The 20508-nt window shown below is 35.3% G+C and overlaps 1 protein-coding gene across 6 annotated transcripts in view; it reads right to left on the bottom strand.

The window, feature by feature from the left end:
• Positions 1 to 20508, bottom strand: part of HYCC1 (hyccin PI4KA lipid kinase complex subunit 1) — a 100705-nt gene that overhangs the window by 51127 nt on the left and 29070 nt on the right. For all 6 annotated transcript variants that reach the window (XR_001156171.3, XM_012773301.3, XM_012773305.3 and 3 more), the window contains exons 3-7: positions 17320 to 17421; positions 10384 to 10563; positions 9468 to 9548; positions 8835 to 8950; positions 8350 to 8445 (exon numbers count right to left, since the gene is read on the bottom strand). Coding sequence is in view for 5 of the 6 variants with exons in the window: in XM_012773301.3 (XP_012628755.1) it covers positions 8350 to 8445; positions 8835 to 8950; positions 9468 to 9548; positions 10384 to 10563; positions 17320 to 17421 (575 nt within the window). In the remaining variant the exon portion in view is untranslated. The remainder of the gene's footprint in view (positions 1 to 8349; positions 8446 to 8834; positions 8951 to 9467; positions 9549 to 10383; positions 10564 to 17319; positions 17422 to 20508) is intronic.

Raw genomic sequence — 20508 nt, 5'->3', positions numbered from 1 at the left:
ACTCTTTAGAATCAAGAGTATAACACAGAGAAACTGAGAAAAATATGCTGCATGCAAAATAAAACCAACTCAAATTTTGTTTGAAATTATAAAAATGTGCCCAAACTAGAATAGAGATGCCTCTTACTCTTATTATCTAAAGAAGCAAACTTAGAGAATTTTACTTTCTTGCACTTTACACTTTTACAATAGGGATGGTAGTAAATAATAGAGAACTAATGCATGAAAGACAAGAATTTTCAATGAATTCATTTATTCATTCAGTAAATGCTTATTAAAAACTGATCTTGTGTCAGACACTAGTTCCCAAGGGGATTCACAATCTAATCACGGAGATTGTACAGTTAGCATACATTGCAATGAGCAAGTTTCAGAGGTGGCAAAAGTAGAGCATGGTAAACTCAGGTGGAAGAAATAGAGGGTCAGAGGGGACTTCTTAGAATAAGATTTCTTTAAACTACTGGATCTTGATGAAAAAGCAGTATTTTTCCAAGTAGAAATCATAGGAAAGGGCAAAGGCAGAGGAAGGATGAAACACCATGACATCAAGGAGACTGGAGAAATTTTAATAGGATGGAATGCTGGGATACTAGGAAACAACAGAGAAGCTCATCAGATCATAGAATCCTACAATGGAGTATCTTACAATCTGCTAGGTTTATTATACAGATGCTGGGAAACGACTAAAGGTTTTTGTTTTGGTTTGTTTTAAGCAAGGGAGTAAAATGATCAGACTGGTCTTTTGATAATATCACTCTGGCTATGCTGGAAGAGTTCACTGAGACTGGAGGTGTGTCTGGTGGGGTCAAAATACCCTAGTAATGAGTTGAAGGGGGATCAATCCAAAGAAGTAATGGTGGAGAGAAGGAGGAAGGATGGGATTGGAGTCACAGCTAGGAAATACAAAGAGGAAGAGACTGATGAAATAAGAGGAGTGGATAATTATTCCCACATTAAGTTTGGATAGCTGGCTGAACAGAAGTGTCATTAACTGAATTAGGACAAATAGAACATACTGTTTTAGAAGATGCTAAGTTTCAGATATGTTGATGTTTAGGCATATGGTGTAATGTCAATTTTGTGTCATGCCTCCCCCCCCAGCCCATATTCCATGAAAAGCACTGCCTTCCCTCTTACTTTAGGAAATAGTCTTTCCCTATATGTGATGATGATAAGGTTGCCAAGAAAACTATCACTGCCCCAATATCTATTTTTAATAATATATATAATATATATAAGGCACACTACCACTTTCCTCTACCAATTTTAACTAGGAACAATGGCCATCCTGCTAGAGACTACATTTTCTAGCCTTCCTTACAACTAAGTGTGACCATGTGACTAAGTTCTAGACATGGTATGTTAAAGTGGTGAAACTTCTTCTAAATGGTATGTTAAAGTAGTGAAACGTCTTAGGTTCTGCCCTTAAAAAACAGCTGCATGTCTTCCACTCTCTTTCTCCCTGCTTGCAGGATAGAAGGCAGGTGTAATAGTCTTAATCAACAAGCACACTGACAATGTTAATACCCTAGGGAATGTAGAATCCCAACATAGAAGGAGCTTGAACATGTTCAAAGCATAGCCAACCTACCCCCGAAACCATCTAACCAGCTTGGACTTTTACCTGAGAGAGAAATATGTCAACTTTAAATTATCAATATTTATCTCTCTCAAAATAACCAAACCAATATTTAACCCCACACAGCCTCAGAGGGGTATGTATAAGCCTCAGGCTGGCATGACCCTTTGCTGGATGTTTTCCATGTTTCAAGAGTTCTAAATCTTACAAGGTATTTCGGGACATCTTGATGGTTCCTGGATTGGATATACAGGTTTAGAAATCAGGAACAAGTAGTATAGAGTTCAGGAAAGAGAATATGGTCAGAAAGATAAGTCATTGCTGTTACTACACAACTTTTCTTTTAAAAAAAAAAACAACTTTGCCATGGCTCACTCAAGATTTGTCATTCAACTTTTAAATTTACTTTATGTAAGAACTACAGAGTCAAATCTCTCAAATACCAACACGCTTGAAAGATTTACAAGGAAAACAAGATTTCAGGTCCTTTCATATTCTCTACTAGCTATTCATAAGGAAATAAGAAGTCATCTATCAGGGGCTGAAATTAAACCTTTATTCAGAAATGCAAAGGATTAGTTTTTATAATTAATAAAACTAAAATCGGTGATTTTATATTTACCAATGAAAGATTTTTAGAAGTAAAAACCTAATTATTTTCTTTAATCCTATTTCTACTTATCAAATCATAAATCTGAAGTAGAAGAGCTCATCTATCATTCATTGATTCATTCATTCAACAAATAGTTATTAAGGTTCTATCATATGCCACATACTTCTCTAACCTCTCAGGAGATAGCAGTAAATGACACAGTCAAAGATCCTGACCTCATGATATCTCTCGCAGTGGACAGACTATACCAAATGAACAAACAAGGTAATTACAGTGTTACAAGTGCTATAAGACAACAAACTTGGTGGGAAAGTGCTAGGTCCTACTTTAGAAAAGATGGTCATGGAAGGGCTCTTTCAGGAGGTAACATTTGAGAGGAAACCAAAATTAGTCCAGCTGCATTATTAACTGATAATGGTACCTCTTCTCCATTTCTTTCTTTTGGTACTTAAGAATTCTCTGATTTACTCTTCAGTTTTCTGATCTCTCTATCCAAGGATATTGTTCTCTCATACAATCTTCATTGAATTTTAACAAAATGCAAAACACAAACGAAACAGAAAGAATAAAGTTATATGCCACATGAATGCCTGACTCCTCTGTTCACTCTCTGCAAGTCCAAAACATAAGGACCCGACCTTACAAAAGAGCAGCTGAGTGTCATAATCTCTATTTCTGTATTAAATTTACTCTGTGGGCACATATACATATCTGCCAAATTCTTAGGCCATGTTAAAATAAAATTGTTTTGTAAAGTGCACTTTGCCAATACATTTCTAAGAGAAATTCTAGGTATCAATTTGTAAGTGATGAAAACTCTTGCTATGATTCTTATTCTCTGTTGAGAGACATTTATCTTACTCTTAGAATGAAAGTCAACTTTTGAGGTTGTTGTTAATGTATTCTATGTTACAAACTATAAAATAATTTGAAGGCCCATTCCAGTGAGTTTATTTATTCATGAATATACTGGAACCTAAAGTATAAAAGAAGAGAAAGGTTAACTACTATTATCAGATCCTCAAATCATCAGACCAGCGAGCAGAAACTTGCCTAAAAAGAGGAAACAATTGTTTTCTAATCCTTAATTTGAGAGATATTTAAAACTTGGTCTACTTATACTTCATAGGTATCTGGATTATGAAATGAAACTAATCAATTTCAACCTTCTTTCTTTCTTGCTCTGCTTTTTAGAAAGTGGGGAGGGGAACAGGGAAAAGGCCAGGGAATTAGAAAAAGGAGAAGTAAGGGAGAAAAGAGAAAATGGAAGAATTGCTTAAACAGTAATGAGCACCTTTCTGTCTTCCTCCTTCTGCTCTTTGAAATTAAGAGCATAATAAAAGCTGCATCTCCTGTAACTTTCCTCAAATAAAGACCAAACACAACAATAATGCTTAAGTAGTTAGAGAAAAGCTTATTTCAATGGGTTGTAAAGGACGGACAAAATTTAGGTAGGTATAAAGAAGTTTCCAAATAAAATAATAAGCGATGAAAAAAATCAAAAAATCAACCATAAATTCTTCCAATAAGGAATGGCCTAATATCAGACATGTTCTAAAACTGTTGATAATAGCAAACAGGTAAGAAAAAAAAGAAAGCAATGCTGTGTATCCATAGTGAATGCATATGTTCATTACTGGCACACAATAATATGATAGCTGTCATTTAGTGGATGACAACAAAGTGGATGACACTGTGATAAGTGCTTTATATTTATATAACTAATTTCATTAGTCAGGAGAATTAATCCACAAAATGGTTTACTTGCACAAAGGTGCCCATAATGGATAGAAAACAAAAAGAAATCTGTTCAGGTTATCAGGAAGACTGACCTGGAATTGAGGAGGGGGACAGGGTTTCATTATAGATACACAGAAACAAATATACCGATTAGGAATTCACAGCTATCCATATTCAAGTTAGTCAGCTAGATGACTCACCAGCTGAATAAAATCAGAGGCATCCCTTATGGGAGAGAATTAACTTAACAGCTTAGTACAGTTTCATCTTTAATACTTCTATTCCACATCAAAAGGCAAGATAAGCCATCTGCTAAATAACTTTGTATTAATAGAGATGTCCAACAGTAAAAAAAGAAAGAAATCACTTCCTCAAACTTAGAGTACTCTGGTATATACTTGCAAAACTTATTTGTAGCATTGGTGCATATATTTCCTTTAGTAGTGCCATATATGATGTTTAGTATTAGCAGAGAGTAAAAACTTGTTAACTATAACATACTCAGTCTAGCTCTTGCCTACTTTTAAATCTCTTCTTTAAGCAGGCCACACATGCTACAGAGGAAGAAAGCACTGGCTATCAAGCTGGCCATCAGCCAGAACCAGAAAAGCAAAGCTTATAGTAACTGAACAGCTTTTTGTTCAGTAGAATGGATATGGATGTATATGTGTGCAGATGGAGGGTAGGAAGTGTTCAATAATGTTTTAATTATTTCCATAACTCATTACAATCTGAATATTAAAGAATGGGACACATTTTCCACTAAATCTAGCTCATATATTCCATGAAATTTTTCTGGTTGTATTTATATATCCTTCCTCCTAGGTGTCCAGTCCATCATTTTGGTATAATCATCAAGCAAACTGAGCAGCAAGCTGACCACAACTGTCACCAGGCCAAAAGGATTGGATTAGCTATAAAACAGTGTGATCACTTTCAACTCCAGGAAAACCTGCACTAGTATGAAGATCATCAAGAAGCTCTTGTACTTAACTATCATAACTGTTTATAACTTACTTTCAGCACAACACTAACCAATTTTCTTTCCATAGATTCCACAGATACGAACTAGGCTTAGCTTGATTACATAGAAGTGTTTTCTAATTCTTTTCTATTCATCTTAAAAACATACAAAACCTCATGGCCGGGCGCGGTGGCTCATGCCTGTAATCCTAGCACTCTGGGAGGCCGAGGCAGGCGGATTGCTCGAGGTCGAAACCAGCCTGAGCAAGAGCAAGACCCCGTCTCTATTATAAATAGAAATTAATTGGCCAACTAATACATATAGAAAAAATTAGCTGGGCATGGTGGCGCATGCCTGTAGTCCCAGCTACTCGGGAGGCTGAGGCAGCAGGACTGCATGAGCCCAGAAGTTTGAGGTTGCTGTGAACTAGGCTGATGCCACGGCACTCACTCTAGCCTGGGCAACAAAGTGAGACTCTGTCTCAAAAAAAAAAAAAAAAAAAAAAAAAAAAAAAAAAACACATACAAAACCTCTTAATTAGAATATTTGATAAACAACTAAAGAAGTCAGAAGTTAAAAGAAATGAATAACTGGGTTTTACCATTAAAAATACAGTAATAGGCAATCTAAAATAAAAATAAAAAACCTAAACAACTGAAAAAGACAGGAATGACAAAGTCAATGGAGTTCCTCTTATATAATGTTTTGTGTTTTAAGAGTTAGCATTACTTAAATAGCTTAAGTCTTTTGAATTACTTAGAACTCTTCTCTACCCTCATTTTCTTATAGCTGGTGGACATTTACATGGAATTATTTCTCCTGTGGCATAGATTAATCTAATATATTTCTACTAAAATCTTCCTTGGTTGAATTCCTATAGCTAGTTTAAAATAATCTATATTTCTTTTTGCTTTTAAAATCAGCTTTTACTTGGGTTCTTTGTTGAAGATTATTCAGTTTCCTGGTTAGGTAAAATTGGTATATCAGCAATTTCCTACCCATAATGTGAAAGTAATTAAATCAGAATGCAGTACATTAGGATTATGCAGAGCAAAAACCAGTGATACATATTCTTTCCTAACTTTTCAGGGAAACATCAAAGGTGGTTCTTGTTAGGGCATTGTATTTGAACATCTGTGGAGCTTCAAAAACATATTTATACATATAATACATAAAAATATAAATACATGCATTCATGTATACATACATATATATGATTCCTGGGTCCTACCATTTAAAACATTGCTTCAGAGTAGGACCTGGACTTTGTAGTGGGTTTTAAGTTCTACAGGTGAAAATTGCTGCATGAAGTTACTCCTTAAATCAGTACTTCTAAAGTATTGGTTTGTACACCTGTTTTTGTCCATAACAAAGTTTTCACTAGATCATAGTGAAATGAAAAGAAAAGAAAGCTAAACATTTTTAATTTACAAAATTACTGGCCTTCTCTTCCACCCTTCCCCCTTTTTGATGTTAAAATAGACTCCCTTTTGTTAAATAATGTTGATGATAGATATTTATAATTACTTGGCAAAATGAAAAGTTGGCAACACTGTGCAGATAACCCACCTGTATCACCTTTTCTGAAATGTTATAGATCTGTGAAATCCAAGTCCGGACACCTCTGCCTTTAAACAATTTAAAGCAAGAACCATATGGGAAAGTCTCAGTAAGTGGGAGAGATAGCATATTGGTGCCATCTTTCAAGGTTAGGAAATGTAATTATACTCTAGTTCAGCAATCATCTCAAAGACTACACTTCTCCATCTTCTTTAACAAGTCCCTAGTCTTGTTAATTCCCTTCTCCTGCTGGTCCTACCTGGCTTTCTCTCCTATTCCGTGTCAAGTTCTGCTTTTTCCTTTGTTTTGTTTTGATTGATGTGATTTCTAAGTATTGCTCAGTGGACGCTCCCTCTGGCTAAGTTACATTTTCTAAATAAGTTGCCCCACTACAAATTATTCTACAAGTTTCTTAATTCTACAATTTCCCTTATTTACTTGAATTGTCAAAGGCAATAATCTCTGTCATTTTTGCTCCATTTTGTTTTGTTTTGATTTTTTTAAAAAAGGTAACATGCACATTACAGAAAATTTAGAGAATTACCAAAAAATCACACAGGAGAAAAATTAAAATAAACCCTAATTCTACCAATTAGAGATAACCATTATTAATATTCTGGGTCATATTCAACCAATGTGGGAATCATACCAAACATACTATCATTAAATACTTTTTTTTTAATGAGACAGAGTCTCACTCTATTGCCCTGACTAGAGTGAGTGCTGTGGCGTCAGCCTAGCTCACAGCAACCTCAAACACCTGGGCTCAAGCAATCCTTCTGCCTCGGCCTCCCAAGTAGCTAGGACTACAGGCATGTGCCACTATGCCTGGCTAATTTTTTCTATATGTTTTTAGTTGCCCAACTAATTTCTTTCTATTTTGTAAATGGAGACAGGGTCTTGCTCTTGCTCAACCTGGTCTTGAACTCCTGAGCTCAAATGATCCACTCGCCTCAGCCTCCCAGAGTGCTAGGATTACAGGCATGAGCCACCATGCCCAGCCTTAAATACTCTTTTAAATCAGGAATTTTTAATGTTTGCACAATATAACCAAAGATATCATAATCTATTTAACCCACCCTGAGGCTCAATTTTTTTTTAACAAGGAAACTTTAAAAACCAGTATCTCTTACTTATTCTTTAGTACCAAATTAGAGCACAGTAAAAATATATAAATAAAAGCAAAGATCTTGTTGACATGTCTAAGCCATGTTAAAAAGAAAAAATAAAATAAAATAAAAAAAGCAAAGAAAAAGAAGCCACTGCATACCAGAAATTGAAAGATCATAATAGCTCTATCCTTTAAGATATATAGTATAATCCTCCTAGTCCTTTTCTGATTAAATATTCCATTTAAATGTAATTCAGCTTTATATTTTTGGGGGTTGTGTTGTTTCGTTTTTGAGATAGGGTCCCACTCTATTGCCTGGATTAGAGTGCAGTGGCTCATCATCATAGCTTACTGCAACCTCAAACTCCTGGGCTCAAGTGATCCTCCTGTCTCAGCCTCCCAAGTAGCTGGAACTATAGGTATGCACCACTATGTCCGGCTAATTTTTCTATTTTTGGTAGAGATGGGGGTCTTACTATGTTGCTCAGATTGGTCTTGAACTCCTGGTCTCAAACAATCCTCCTGCTTCAGCCACCCAAAGTACTAGGATTACAGGCCTGAGCCACCATGGCCAGCCTAACTTTACATTGTTTATCATGTTTCTTATGATCCCTGTCATTTATAGGGAACTATGTATGTACAGAGTAGGCTGAACTTTATATTAACTTATCTAATCTTTTAAACAAATGATTACACAAAACAAAAATAACTTAGGTATACAACAAACTAACAATCCCAGATTCATATATTTCAATATTAGAAACACTTGAATTTTAATTTACCTTGAACAAATTTGACACAGTGATTGAAGAGAAACACTGGGCATATAGGTTAAGGCAGCATTGTAACACAACAAAAGGAAAGTCAACACTTCAAACCTAAAGACAAACCAAAAGAATATTAACAAATCTTTAGAATTCTAAGAAGTCAACCATAATAGGGAAGAGGGCAGTCACAGGAGAGAGATATTATGTTACAGAACAGACCTGTATAATATACCCACAACAGTAATGAAAAACTAAAAGGAAAAAACAGACTTTCCAAGTAACAGTCATATGAAACCTATTTTAAAAATTCAATGTTCCAGATGACATCTGAGGCAAAGTATAGCGAGAAATCTAGATGTGTTTTTCACTGGCATAAAATGACTCAATATTCAAGTAAATTGTTACATATAACTCATTAAGCATTATTTATAAATCTACTGAAGTAATTGTTTTAAAAAATCAGTGTAGTAAAATAAATAAGTTATGTCTCCACCGTATACCTATTCTGTGCGGTCAGCATCTCCCTCTGAGGATGAGGTCCACTGTACACAACTTTCGATAAACCATGCTGGGATAGCGCGCTCTCGGTCAGAGCCATGGACCCAATGCTGGAAGGCTAGAGAAAAGACATTTGAATAAAGAAAAAAAAAGCTATCCTGTTGAAAATGTGGTATTTAGAATATATACACCACTAAGAATGGCCACCATGAACATCACATAGCTTAGAAACATTTAGACTGTCTACTAAATTTTCTGCTCAAAGATTTAATACATAATTTAAAAACAAAATGCAAATGAGAAATTAAAAAATACTTTAATTTTCAAAAATTCTACCATGGAAATAAACAATTGCCACACATACCTAAAAAAAGTTAGTCTTATCCATCAGAAGGAGAGAAAAATATTCCACAAAAAATACTTTTAATAGATCTCTTACTACTGGATTTCAATGTTTGATGATTTTGATTTTTCATCTCACTTTGGAAATAGTAAATACTTTGTATGGTGTTTTATACTTTTTAAGGTACTAATAAATTGATCAATTTTTTTGCCTCAATAACTACACCATAATTTATGGCAGTATCAAAGCGTAGGGCCAGCCAACACATTTACTTTGATAAAATGTCACTTACTTCATGATATACAGATGGTTTGGATAAAGAGGGAATCGTAAAACTCAATACTTTGCTATGTCCCTGTTTGTCAACTATTTCCTACAAAAGAGAAAGAAAATACCTTAAAATATTTATTTTTTACGCATACATCCAAAAGCTAAGTTTAAATTGTTAGTGTAGATTTTTTATAAAAAAAACCTAAGTAGAAAGAAATTTTAGAGTCAATCTTAAATCATAATAATCCATTATCACTTATTCATAAACACCAATAGTTAAAACATATACCCTTCCACTTTTAAAACATAAGTAGTACAGTTTTCAGAATGGCTGAGATACAGATGTAGTATCTTAATAATCACTGATCTTCCTCATATAACACATTACATATTCCAAATCAGTGATTTAAATATGAAATAAATAATGTCAAGAAAATGACATCATATTTCTTTTCCATTTTAAAAAGTACAAACCTTAAGTGTCTAATTAATATACAAACTCTATTAGTAATGCAAACTATATGTTAAATCAATAGTATAAACTCTAAATACAGTCCAGATTTTATGAAACTATGAATGGTGAATATTATAGTAGATTGTTTCTCTTGAACTTTTTGTAACAGTTAGAAACAGACACTTTATAGACATTGGACTTTAAGTTTAAAAAAGTTAAAATACAACACTGATATTTTCAGACACTTCTATAAAAGAATAGAAATGGTCTGATTTTCAGCTTTCGATCAATTTATAAAGGTATATTTATATAATTATATGTTTGCCTGTATATCCCCCAACTCCTATAAAGTTTGAGAGAATGAGCTATGAGTTATTTGATGTATGAAACATAAATATTAATTTTACTAAAATGAAAAGCAGCTGCAAAGTTTATATATTTGATTTTGCCAAAAAACATTTTGTTAACTGCATTATTTACGAACCAAATTGTAAACCCCTAGAAGAAGAGCTTCAATGCATCCACTGCGATGCACATTTCTGCTGGCTGAGACTGCAAGGTAGCACCAAATCAGTTCTGGGAGAAACTGCAGCGTAAATCGAAGCAACTGTTCCTCTCCACTGCGATAGAACTCAAAGAGCTGGTGACATACAGGTTCTAGCAACTGGAAGAAACACAAAATGTTAATTCAAGAACTGGACTATATTTGAATGACACTATTTTTTTTTTTTTTTTTTGAGACAGAGTCTCGCTTTGTTGCCCAGGCTAGAGTGAGTGCCATGGCGTCAGCCTAGCTCACAGCAACCTCAAATTCCTGGGCTCAAGCAATCCTCCTGCCTCAGCCTCCCGAGTAGCTGGGACTACAGGCATGTGCCATCATGCTTGGGTGATTTTTTCTATATATATTAGTTGGCCAATTAATTTCTTTCTATTTATAGTAGAGACGGGGTCTGGCTCTTGCTCAGGCTGGTTTCGAACTCCCGACCTTGAGCAATCCACCCACCTCGGCCTCCCAGAATGCTAGGATTACAGGCGTGAGCCAAGGCGCCCGGCCTGAATGACACTATTATATGAAATATAAAAGGTTTTCCCAGATTGGTAAAAGCCATGTCTGTTTAACTTCTCCAAAATAGCTAAGTTGTAGGCAGTTTCATCTTTAATATGCCTTCTTCCTAGGAAAGCACATGCCAATATATAAATGATTGGCTACAGGATTGAAGAAACTGAAATGGAACTCCTGGGTAGTTACTGTTATATATAGTATTTCCCTCCTGAACTTACAATTAGGCACCATATGACAGCAAGGATTGGTGTGTTGGATGGCTGAATAATTACAGGGCCCCTAGATCTAGATCTCAATTATAACCATGGTTAATTGGTTAATTGCCCCTGTATAATCTAAACATTTCTGTAATTTTCTTTAAACATAACATGGAGTCACTTACTCCATAACATGTAGTCACCTACTCCAAGTCACCTAAACTTTGCCTCTCCTCCCCCATCCCCAATATTATCCAGTTAATACAGCTGACTGTATCTCTATAACAAACTTTAAAAAAATCAGAAAGGCAAGATAAGATCTTTTCATAAGTAAGTATTATCTATACACAATGGTCATAATCAAATATGTCAAGAGATTCACAAAGTACTATCTTTTCAAGGAAACGATCAGGCTATTATTCTTTTTTGTTTGTTTTGTTTTGTTTTGTTTTATTTTTATTTATTTACTTCTATATTGATTTTAACTTTACTCTCTTGTTAGATCTACTGTACCATTCTTCACAGGCTATCTTTCAATGAACTATACTGCACTAACTTAGGCAATAGATTTAAGTCAATTTACTAAACAGATTTTCTACCATCAATAATTGTAATGAATAAAAACTAATTTGAGGGCCGGGCGCGGTGGCTCAGGCCTGTAATCCTAGCACTCTGGGAGGCCGAGGTGGGTGGATTGCTCAAGGTCAGGAGTTCGAAACCAGCCTGAGCAAGAGCGAGACCCTGTCTCTACTATAAATAGAAAGAAATTAATTGGCCAACTAATATATATAGAAAAAATTAGCCGGGCATGGTGGCGCATGCCTGTAGTCCCAGCTACTTGGGAGGCTGAGGCAGGAGGATTGCTTGAGTCCAGGAGTTTGAGGTTGCTGTGAGCTAAGCTGATGCCATGGCACTCACTCTAGCCTGGGCAACAAAGTGAGACTGTCTCAAAAAAAAAAAAAAAAAAAAAAAAACTAATTTGAAGTGGATGTTTTGATTTTAAATAAGTTAAACACAGAAAATAAACTGACTATAATTAAAGTCAAAGGTATAACAAAAATTATACTTCAATAAACAAAGTCAAACTAGTTTTTCCTATTGAAGTTATCTAACTTCTGACAATTAACTTCTTCCACAAGGAATATTTTTTCCACTCTCAAAATGGTCTTTAGAGGGCAACAGGTGTCCACCATGGCCATAGGAAGATAAGAAGAAACAGGGAGGCAGGAGGCAATGTAACCACATTCACAGACAGCAAGAAAAGTTTTCAGGGTAGGTATTTGGAAGAATGGGGTTAGAGGTGGCTGGAAGAAAGAAAGACTGGTCAGGCATGTTTAACTATCAGGGTGGAATTTTTAAAAATTTCTTTATGGACCAGCATCAATAATCTTATATTGTGGTATAACATCCTTCATCTCAAAATCCCTGGAAAAGCTTTGACTAAATCAATTGATAGAGTTTAACAAATATTTATAAAATTATGAAACCTTATTTGAAAATTTATTCAAGATAGTTTGTATGAACATCTAATCAATTCTAATCAAAACATACTCAAAAGGCTTCAAAACCAGTTTAAAATCCAAAATTACGAGAGTTTTTGCCTTATAAAAGCAAAACTGAATGAAGACAGATTCAAAGGGGAGGCAGAAACATGTTGCAACAAGATTAGATGAAATTATGCATTTGGAAGAAATACAGACAGATAACAATATTTGTGCAGTGTTTTACAGCTTGCAAAGTACTTTCACATGCACGAACCCATTCAATTCCCACAACACTGCAGGGTGGAATATCATTATCCATACTTTCCACATAAGGAAATTGAGACAAAGTGTATCCACCATGACTAAAATCACACAGCACAGGGGTCAGAACTGGAGCCAGGTCTTTTGACTCCTTTACAAACATACCTCGAAAAGAATAAAATTATATACAAAGTGGGATATCAGTGTTTGACATACCTAACTCAAATATATTTGAGGCAAGCGATGGAGCATTAGAACACACTGTGTTCCTAGTGTCTGGGTTGCATTTTTTAATGTACTTTCTCATGGAAACATTGCCATACATGGTGGCTAGGTCTTCCAGTGCTATTAAGAGAGAACTGTACCTCAAGTATATTTTTATGTGTTAAATGGGCTTTTTATCGGTCTAATAAGAACATAATTATCATTTATCTTCTTTTCATTCTAAAATACATTCTGAGTTCTGAAACAACTGAGTTACAAATGAATTTTTATTCATTCATAAGTAAGAAGTAAGTATCATTCATAAGTATGAAGTCTGTATCCCAAGAGAGATTTCTAGTGGTAACAGGAATTGACACAAAAATGTTCTTTAATGACTAAGTTGGGAAAATGTTCTTTAATCACTAAGCAGGAAAAGAGTCAAGTTTGGATCAACTTAGAAGGAAAACCTTGCAACTTTTTTTGTATTGAACAATTACAGAGAACATGGGTAGGAAAAAAAGATACAGAAAAGTTGGAAGAACACTTCTATTCAGTACCAGCAGCCACTGGTACCTGACCTCTCCTTGCTCTGGACTCCCTACTTCTAGAACCCTACGGAGATTTTATGTGGCTCTTTCAAAAAACAGCTGCTTTCATAACAGACTTGAGCAATGTTTTTCTCTACTCCTATCTTACAGTTATAATCAACTAAAAGTACCATTCAAACAAACTGTATTGTACTCATATAAACTTCTTTATAAGTTTCTTGAACACACCACGCATACCTATCTTAGGGCCTTTGCACCCTCTCCTGCAAAGCTCTTGTCCTTGATTTTTTTTTCTCTCTCTAATTCATTCAGCTCTTGATTCAACCATCATCTTCTTCAGTCCCAACGCATACTTCCCCTACTTCACTTTATTCATCCTCATATCTTTATCACTAACTGACATAGTATACTATACATTTAGGTATTTGTTTAATGTTTGTTTGACCTACTAGAATAAAAGTCCTAAACCATAAGATCAAAAATTTAATCTATTTTGCTCTCTGCTATATCCCTAAGTGGTTCCTGGAACATTATATATGTTCAATACACATTTATTAAATGAATAATGAAAAAGTACTATCAGTAAAATCCAAATGTCAAATTTACTGAACTTCAAATAACACGAGAAACAATGTCCCAAAGTTCAAAAATTCCAGAAGATAATGATATCTTTAGAAGAATTTCCAAATTAAAACACACAATATTCTAAACAGCCATAGGGAGGTTATGATGTTAAAGTAGATTATACTGTTATATTTTAGAAACATTTCTAAATGTATTTGAAATAGTGAGTTATCTCTTAAGAATACAGAACACAGTGGCTCACACCTGTAATTTCAACACTTTGGGAGGCCAAGGTAAGAGGATCACTTGAGGCCAAGAGTTTGAGACCAGCCTGGACAATATAGCAAGACTCCTTCTCTATAAAAAAATAAAAGTTAACTGGGTATGGTAGCATGCACCTATAGTCCTAGCTACCCAGAGTTCAAGGTTATAGTGAGCAATGATTGTGCCACTCAGTCTAGCCTGAGCAATAGAGAGAAGAAAAGGAAAGGAAAGGAAAAAGGAAAAAGGAAGGGAAGGGGAAAGGGAAGGGGGAAGGGAAGGGGGAAGGGAAGGGGGAAGGGAAGGGGAAGGGAAGAGGGAAGGAAAGGGGAAAGGAAAGGGGAAAGGAAAGAGGAAAGGAAAGAGGAAAGGAAAGGAAAATAGATTATATACTATTTTCACCACACAACTCAAAATAAAAACATAAAACAAACTAACATGCAAGACTTCCTAAACCAGTGCTTCTGAAAGTGTGGTACACAGACCGAAAACTATCTACACACTGTTACCAGCCCCCAACAATGTAAATACAGAAATTGAAAGGAAGCATTTAGAAACTTTTTTTTTCGAGGGGTCTCTATCTGTCACCCAAGCTGGAATGCAGTGGGATGATCACAGCTCACTGCAACCTCAAACTCCTGGGCTTAGGCAATCCTTCTACCTCAGCCTCAAAAATTGCTAGAACTACAGACGTGTGCCATCATGCCCAGCTAATTTTTAATTGTTTTTTAGAGACAGAGTCTCGCTTTCGCCAGGCTGGTCTTGAATTCCTGGCCTCAAGCAAACCTCCTGCATTGGCCTCCCAAAGTGCTGAGATTACAGGCATGAGCCACTGCACCTGGCCATTTAGAAATTTTTATAACAACTTGATATTGCTGCAACATCCAAGTAGGTAATCAGCAGACTCACTGAACAGACTTATTGATCAACAGACTTATAGATCAGTTAGGGATTATCAAATTTGTGTGGTACAAGTTGCATGTTAGTCATGCACATTATATACACATATTGGTCTGTGACCGATTAGAATTTTTTAAAAAAACAGTTCCTTCTTCAAAAATAGTTTGAGAAATACTGTTCTGAGCCATTAAAGCTGTATTAATTAGAATTATCTAAATAAAAGGAATGCTATAAACTAAGCTAGCCAATTACAAATTTATCCTACAAACTCTTGCCAAAGTAGCCTGGTTAAAACATGCTTCATCAGAAGTATAATTTTCAAACCTTTCAAAATCATAAATAGTTAATGATAAACAAGATTTTTTTAAAAGACTTGTTAAAAAAAAATAAAGCACATACCTATACTTATCCTATTTGGTGAAATAATTCTAAACCAAACATGGTAAACCTTAAAACACCTTCTACCCAATTTCTTTAAAAATAAAAATGCTTCAAGAAAACAGCCTACCTATACATTCTTCACAAATTAAGAAGCTTTGGGGATGGGTAAAAGATAGTCAAATATGACTGTTCAATTCAGTTATTACAGTTAAAAGATTTTTGGCTTGTCAATATAATCGCTCATCCCTTCAGCACCTAAAATTCATGATGCACTTTATAGTATAATAAGTGGAAGCTGGGTTATGCCACACTCCCTCCAAAAGAGGTTAACTACTCAAATAACAAAAGAAACATCCCTCATTTTGGTAGTTTCATCCCAAAGGTACATAGATGCATATAGGACTGGACTCCAGGGTATGTTATTTTACCACTGAATGTAGTGTTTGAGCCTATCACACTATTCACCAAACTCAAGTACCAAAGGAATTATTAATACATACCTCAGATCCCTTTCCTCTTCCCCAGCTCTTTCCATTCCCCCTGACACTGCCCAAGTTCAGGCTCTCAACAGCTCCCTCCCAGGCTATTGTCATACACAGCCTCCTAGTCTTGCGTTCAATTTTTCCATCCCCCAATCTAGCCTCCACATAGTCACCTTCCTAAAACAATAATGACAAGTCATCTCTTCAGTGCAAAAAGAGCCTAAACTGCTTAAGATGGAATTTGAGGCCAACCAGGGTTACATCCTAAACCTACATTTCCACTTTCAGTTCGTACCACAGCCTTATCCTTTATCCTCTCTTGTTAACCACTGTCTTAGCCTATTTGCCTTTTTTCAAATGTCACACCTTTTTGTTTTCCACACTATTTCCAATTCTTTTCTCTTTCTACTATGAATAATGAGAATTACAAGCACTAAAATTTGGAGTAAAGATTATTTTATCACCTTCAAACTTAATTGGCTATCTGAAAAAAGAAAAGGAGGGCAGGGAGACAAGAGGTAGAACTGGAAAAGGCACTAGCCAGACCAAACAGTTTGACATTCCTGAAATGCCTTGCACTTTCTTAGGCCTCCATATACTATCCCCACACCATATGGAATGTTCTTTTTTACCTTACCACCTGAAAAACTTGTGCTTATCCACAGACTGAATTAAGCATTGACTTAAAACAATGTGTTTACTTATTTTCTCCCCTTTTCCTTTTTCAGGATAAAGACCTTATGTTACTCAATTTGATTCTCTATTGCCTAGCAAAGCAGATGGCTCATAATGGGCATGCTAATATTTGGTGAATGAATAAAACCAATGTAGTGAGCCAGACTTTTCAAAGCTACCTCCAGTGAGAGAGAGAGGGAGAGAAAGAGAGAGAAAGAGAATACTCAGAAAGATGGCTTTGGAATATGGTACTAATTGAGTAATAATTGAGGAATAGCACACTGGAGTTCATTATTGTTTTTTAAACATATACACTTCCTGCTCTTTTATATATGTTATATTTCATAATAAAAATTAATCAACTGAATACTACTAGCCAATAAACCATAAGACTACTTACCTCACTTTGTGGCTCCTGGATAACTTTATAGAGAGATGATACTAAAGAACTCTTGTCTTTCAGATTTGTGGCATAATTTCGTAAAGATGTTTCTGGTAGTGTCTAAATAGATTTAAAAAAATAAATTTTATTTTTATGAAATGTCCAGAATGGACAAATTCATACAGGCAGACAGCAAATCATCTGTTGCCAGAGATTGCAGGAGGAAGAGGGGTGAGGGTAGTATTCTCGAATTAGATGCAGGTGTTTATACAACATTGTGAATACACCAAAAATTACTGTATTTTTACCTTAAAATAGTGAATTATATGTTATGTAATTCACAAAAAAGTTCAAAATAAAAAATATATATGATCTTATTATCACCAATAGGGACATAAATAAACATCAATACTCTTTATTCTTGATCACAGTTAGGGATCCTTCTTTTTTTGAGACAGAGTCTCACTCTGTTGCCCGAGCCATGGTGTCAGCCTAGCTCACAGCAACCTCAAACTCCTGGGTTCCGTCAATTCATAAGTGGATAATCAAAATTTGGTATTTGTTCACAATGGAATATTACTCAATTCTAAGAAACAACAGCAAGCTAGCCCCGTTTATACTATCCTGGATTAAGCTTAAACCCGTTATCCAAAGTGAGGCGACACAAGATCAGGAAAATGGGCTCCACCACATGTACTCGTCATCAAATTGGTACTGACTGATTAAAACTATGGTGGCTCAAATGGTGGTAGTGCTCACCAGGGATTGGGGGGGGGGGGAAGACCCACATCTTAGGGATATGGCAAGCATTGTGGAGGGGGAGGGCTTACCTCTAACCCTTCCTAGCAAGAGGCAAAGATATAAAATGTAACCAAAATGCAAAACAAACCAAAAAACCAAAAACCAAAAAAACGTTTATCGGGTATCGGGCAGGTAGGAGAGGGGAGGAGGAGACAGGTGTATACTTACATAATGAGTATGATGCGCACCACCTGGAGGATGGACATGCTTGAAGCTCTGACTAGGGGAGGGGTGGCAGGGGCAATATATGTAACCTTAACAATATTTGTACCCCCAAATATGATGAAATAAAAAAGAGAAATAAATAAGTAATAAAACAAAAGCCCAAAGAAAAACTGTAAAAAAAAAAACTCCTGGGCTCAAGCCATTCTCCTGCCTCAGCCTCCCAAGTAGCTGGGACTACAGGCATGCGCCACCATGCCCAGCTAATTTTTTCTATATATATTTAGTTGTCCAGCCAATTTCTTTCTATTTTTAGTAGAGACAGGGTCTCACTCTTGCTCAGGCTGGTGTCGAACTCCTGAGCTCAAAAGATCCACCCATGTCGGCCTCCCAGAGAGCTAGGATTACAGGGGTCAGCCACTGCTCCCAGCCCCACAGTTAGGGATTAAAAATGAGAATACAAACCATGCGAAAAGTTAGAGGGCTTTTTGTAGTATTATATAAATTACAAATCTCATTAGTTGTACTGACCTTGCCTCTTAATAAATACGTTATATAAGGTCAGATAATGTTTCAAATCTAAAAGCCACAGGAGATCATCTGATCAAAATAACTCCTGAGTTACACATTATGACTGTTAAGCTTGGTAAGGCTGCTCTACTTTACCAATGTGGCGAGGCAGGGCCAGTTGGGTGGGGGCAGTGGTGTATTTAGACTTTTTGAAACTAGAAAAAAAGATATCCACATTACCAACAACCTAGTTTTCCTAATGCCTTTTAAAATATAGACAACTAATCACAGCTCGCCAGCATTCAGAAAGAACACCATGACAGGAGAGGAATGGGAAAAGATAAAACTCCAGTCGTAAATCAGATGGTTTTGGGCAAAAAAGTATATAGAATTACAAAAATAAAAAATAAAAAACACTCATCATAACAAATGATAAAAGCCTATCCTTCTGGAGCATATCGCCCCCAGCTTCCTTACCAATATGTGTCTCCCACATCATTATTCTTTCTCACGCACACTACTTCCTTCAATCACTCAATCAATCAATGCTAATCCTACAGTGCATACCTTGTCTCAAGATATTCCTAGGTCATTCCAAGATAAACACTATTTCCAACATGTCCCATTTCGTAGTATTTCAAGATTTACTATGAGTGATGGTTAGTGTATATGGGGGTAATGTGTGTATAAATTAGCATAGAAAATTAAACAGCATGTATTTTTATAATAAGAATATTTGGTTCATTTTTACTTTAGGGCAAGAACTGTCTTATCATCACTCCATCCACAGCACTCATCACAAGGCCTTATATTCAAACTTTTGCTGAGGGAACTTATTATAGATGAACAATATAAGAAATAAAAATTGCCACTGTTTACACTTCAGTAGATTCTTTAAATGTAGGTCATATTTCACCTTAGGATATATAAGGGAATAGATTCCTTTTGTAGTTAAAAATAGAGTTTTGTTTACCAGAATGGTAAGTAAATGTGAACTATCTGAACCTTTTACCATTCTCCAGAGCAAAAAATATTTTCACTGCAACTGCTTACATAAAGAAGAGATTAGGGTATTCTTCAATATTTAAAAAAGCATGTAACAAAAGATGTCCAGGCAACATTTCATTTCCGTCATTTGATCAAGAGTAACCTAATACTGGGGGAATTTATATAAAAGGAAATAACAGTTAAATCAACAGCAGATTTCTAACCCCCTAAATATAAACAAACCTAAATTATATATAAAATATGTTTTATATATAAACACATTTTTATATATTTAATATGTGTAACTGTATATATGTATAATACATATGTCTAACTATAAAATTTAAGTATAAGTAAATTGAAATATATCTTTAAAAAATTATCAATAAATAGAGAAATTACTCTAGCATTATATATACCATCTAGGCTAAAACTGGAACAGTCATTAAAAACATGAGTTACAATTTTCAGCTTGTATATATCGATTGATCCTCATGAGGTAAAATGTTTTCTGTGAAACAGGCAAAGGTAAAAGGACAGCTCTTTTCTGAAAAGACAAGCTCTAGAAAATACCCTGGACCTCCGCTACTACTTCTAAATGAGAGGAAGGGTATTATAAATATTAGTGCAGTAACTTTAAGATTTATTCATAATTCTGTAGTTATTTCATTTTATGAATGTGGGAAAAGTTACTTTTGTCTGTAGAGAGGGAGAAAATGTAACTGCTATGTATGAATGGTGCTTTGA

This window comes from Microcebus murinus, chromosome 9 (assembly GCF_040939455.1).
Source record: "Microcebus murinus isolate Inina chromosome 9, M.murinus_Inina_mat1.0, whole genome shotgun sequence".
Lineage (NCBI taxonomy): Eukaryota > Metazoa > Chordata > Mammalia > Primates > Cheirogaleidae > Microcebus > Microcebus murinus.
Note: the sequence above shows the minus strand (reverse complement) of the source record. Positions and strands in the feature narration are given on the sequence as shown.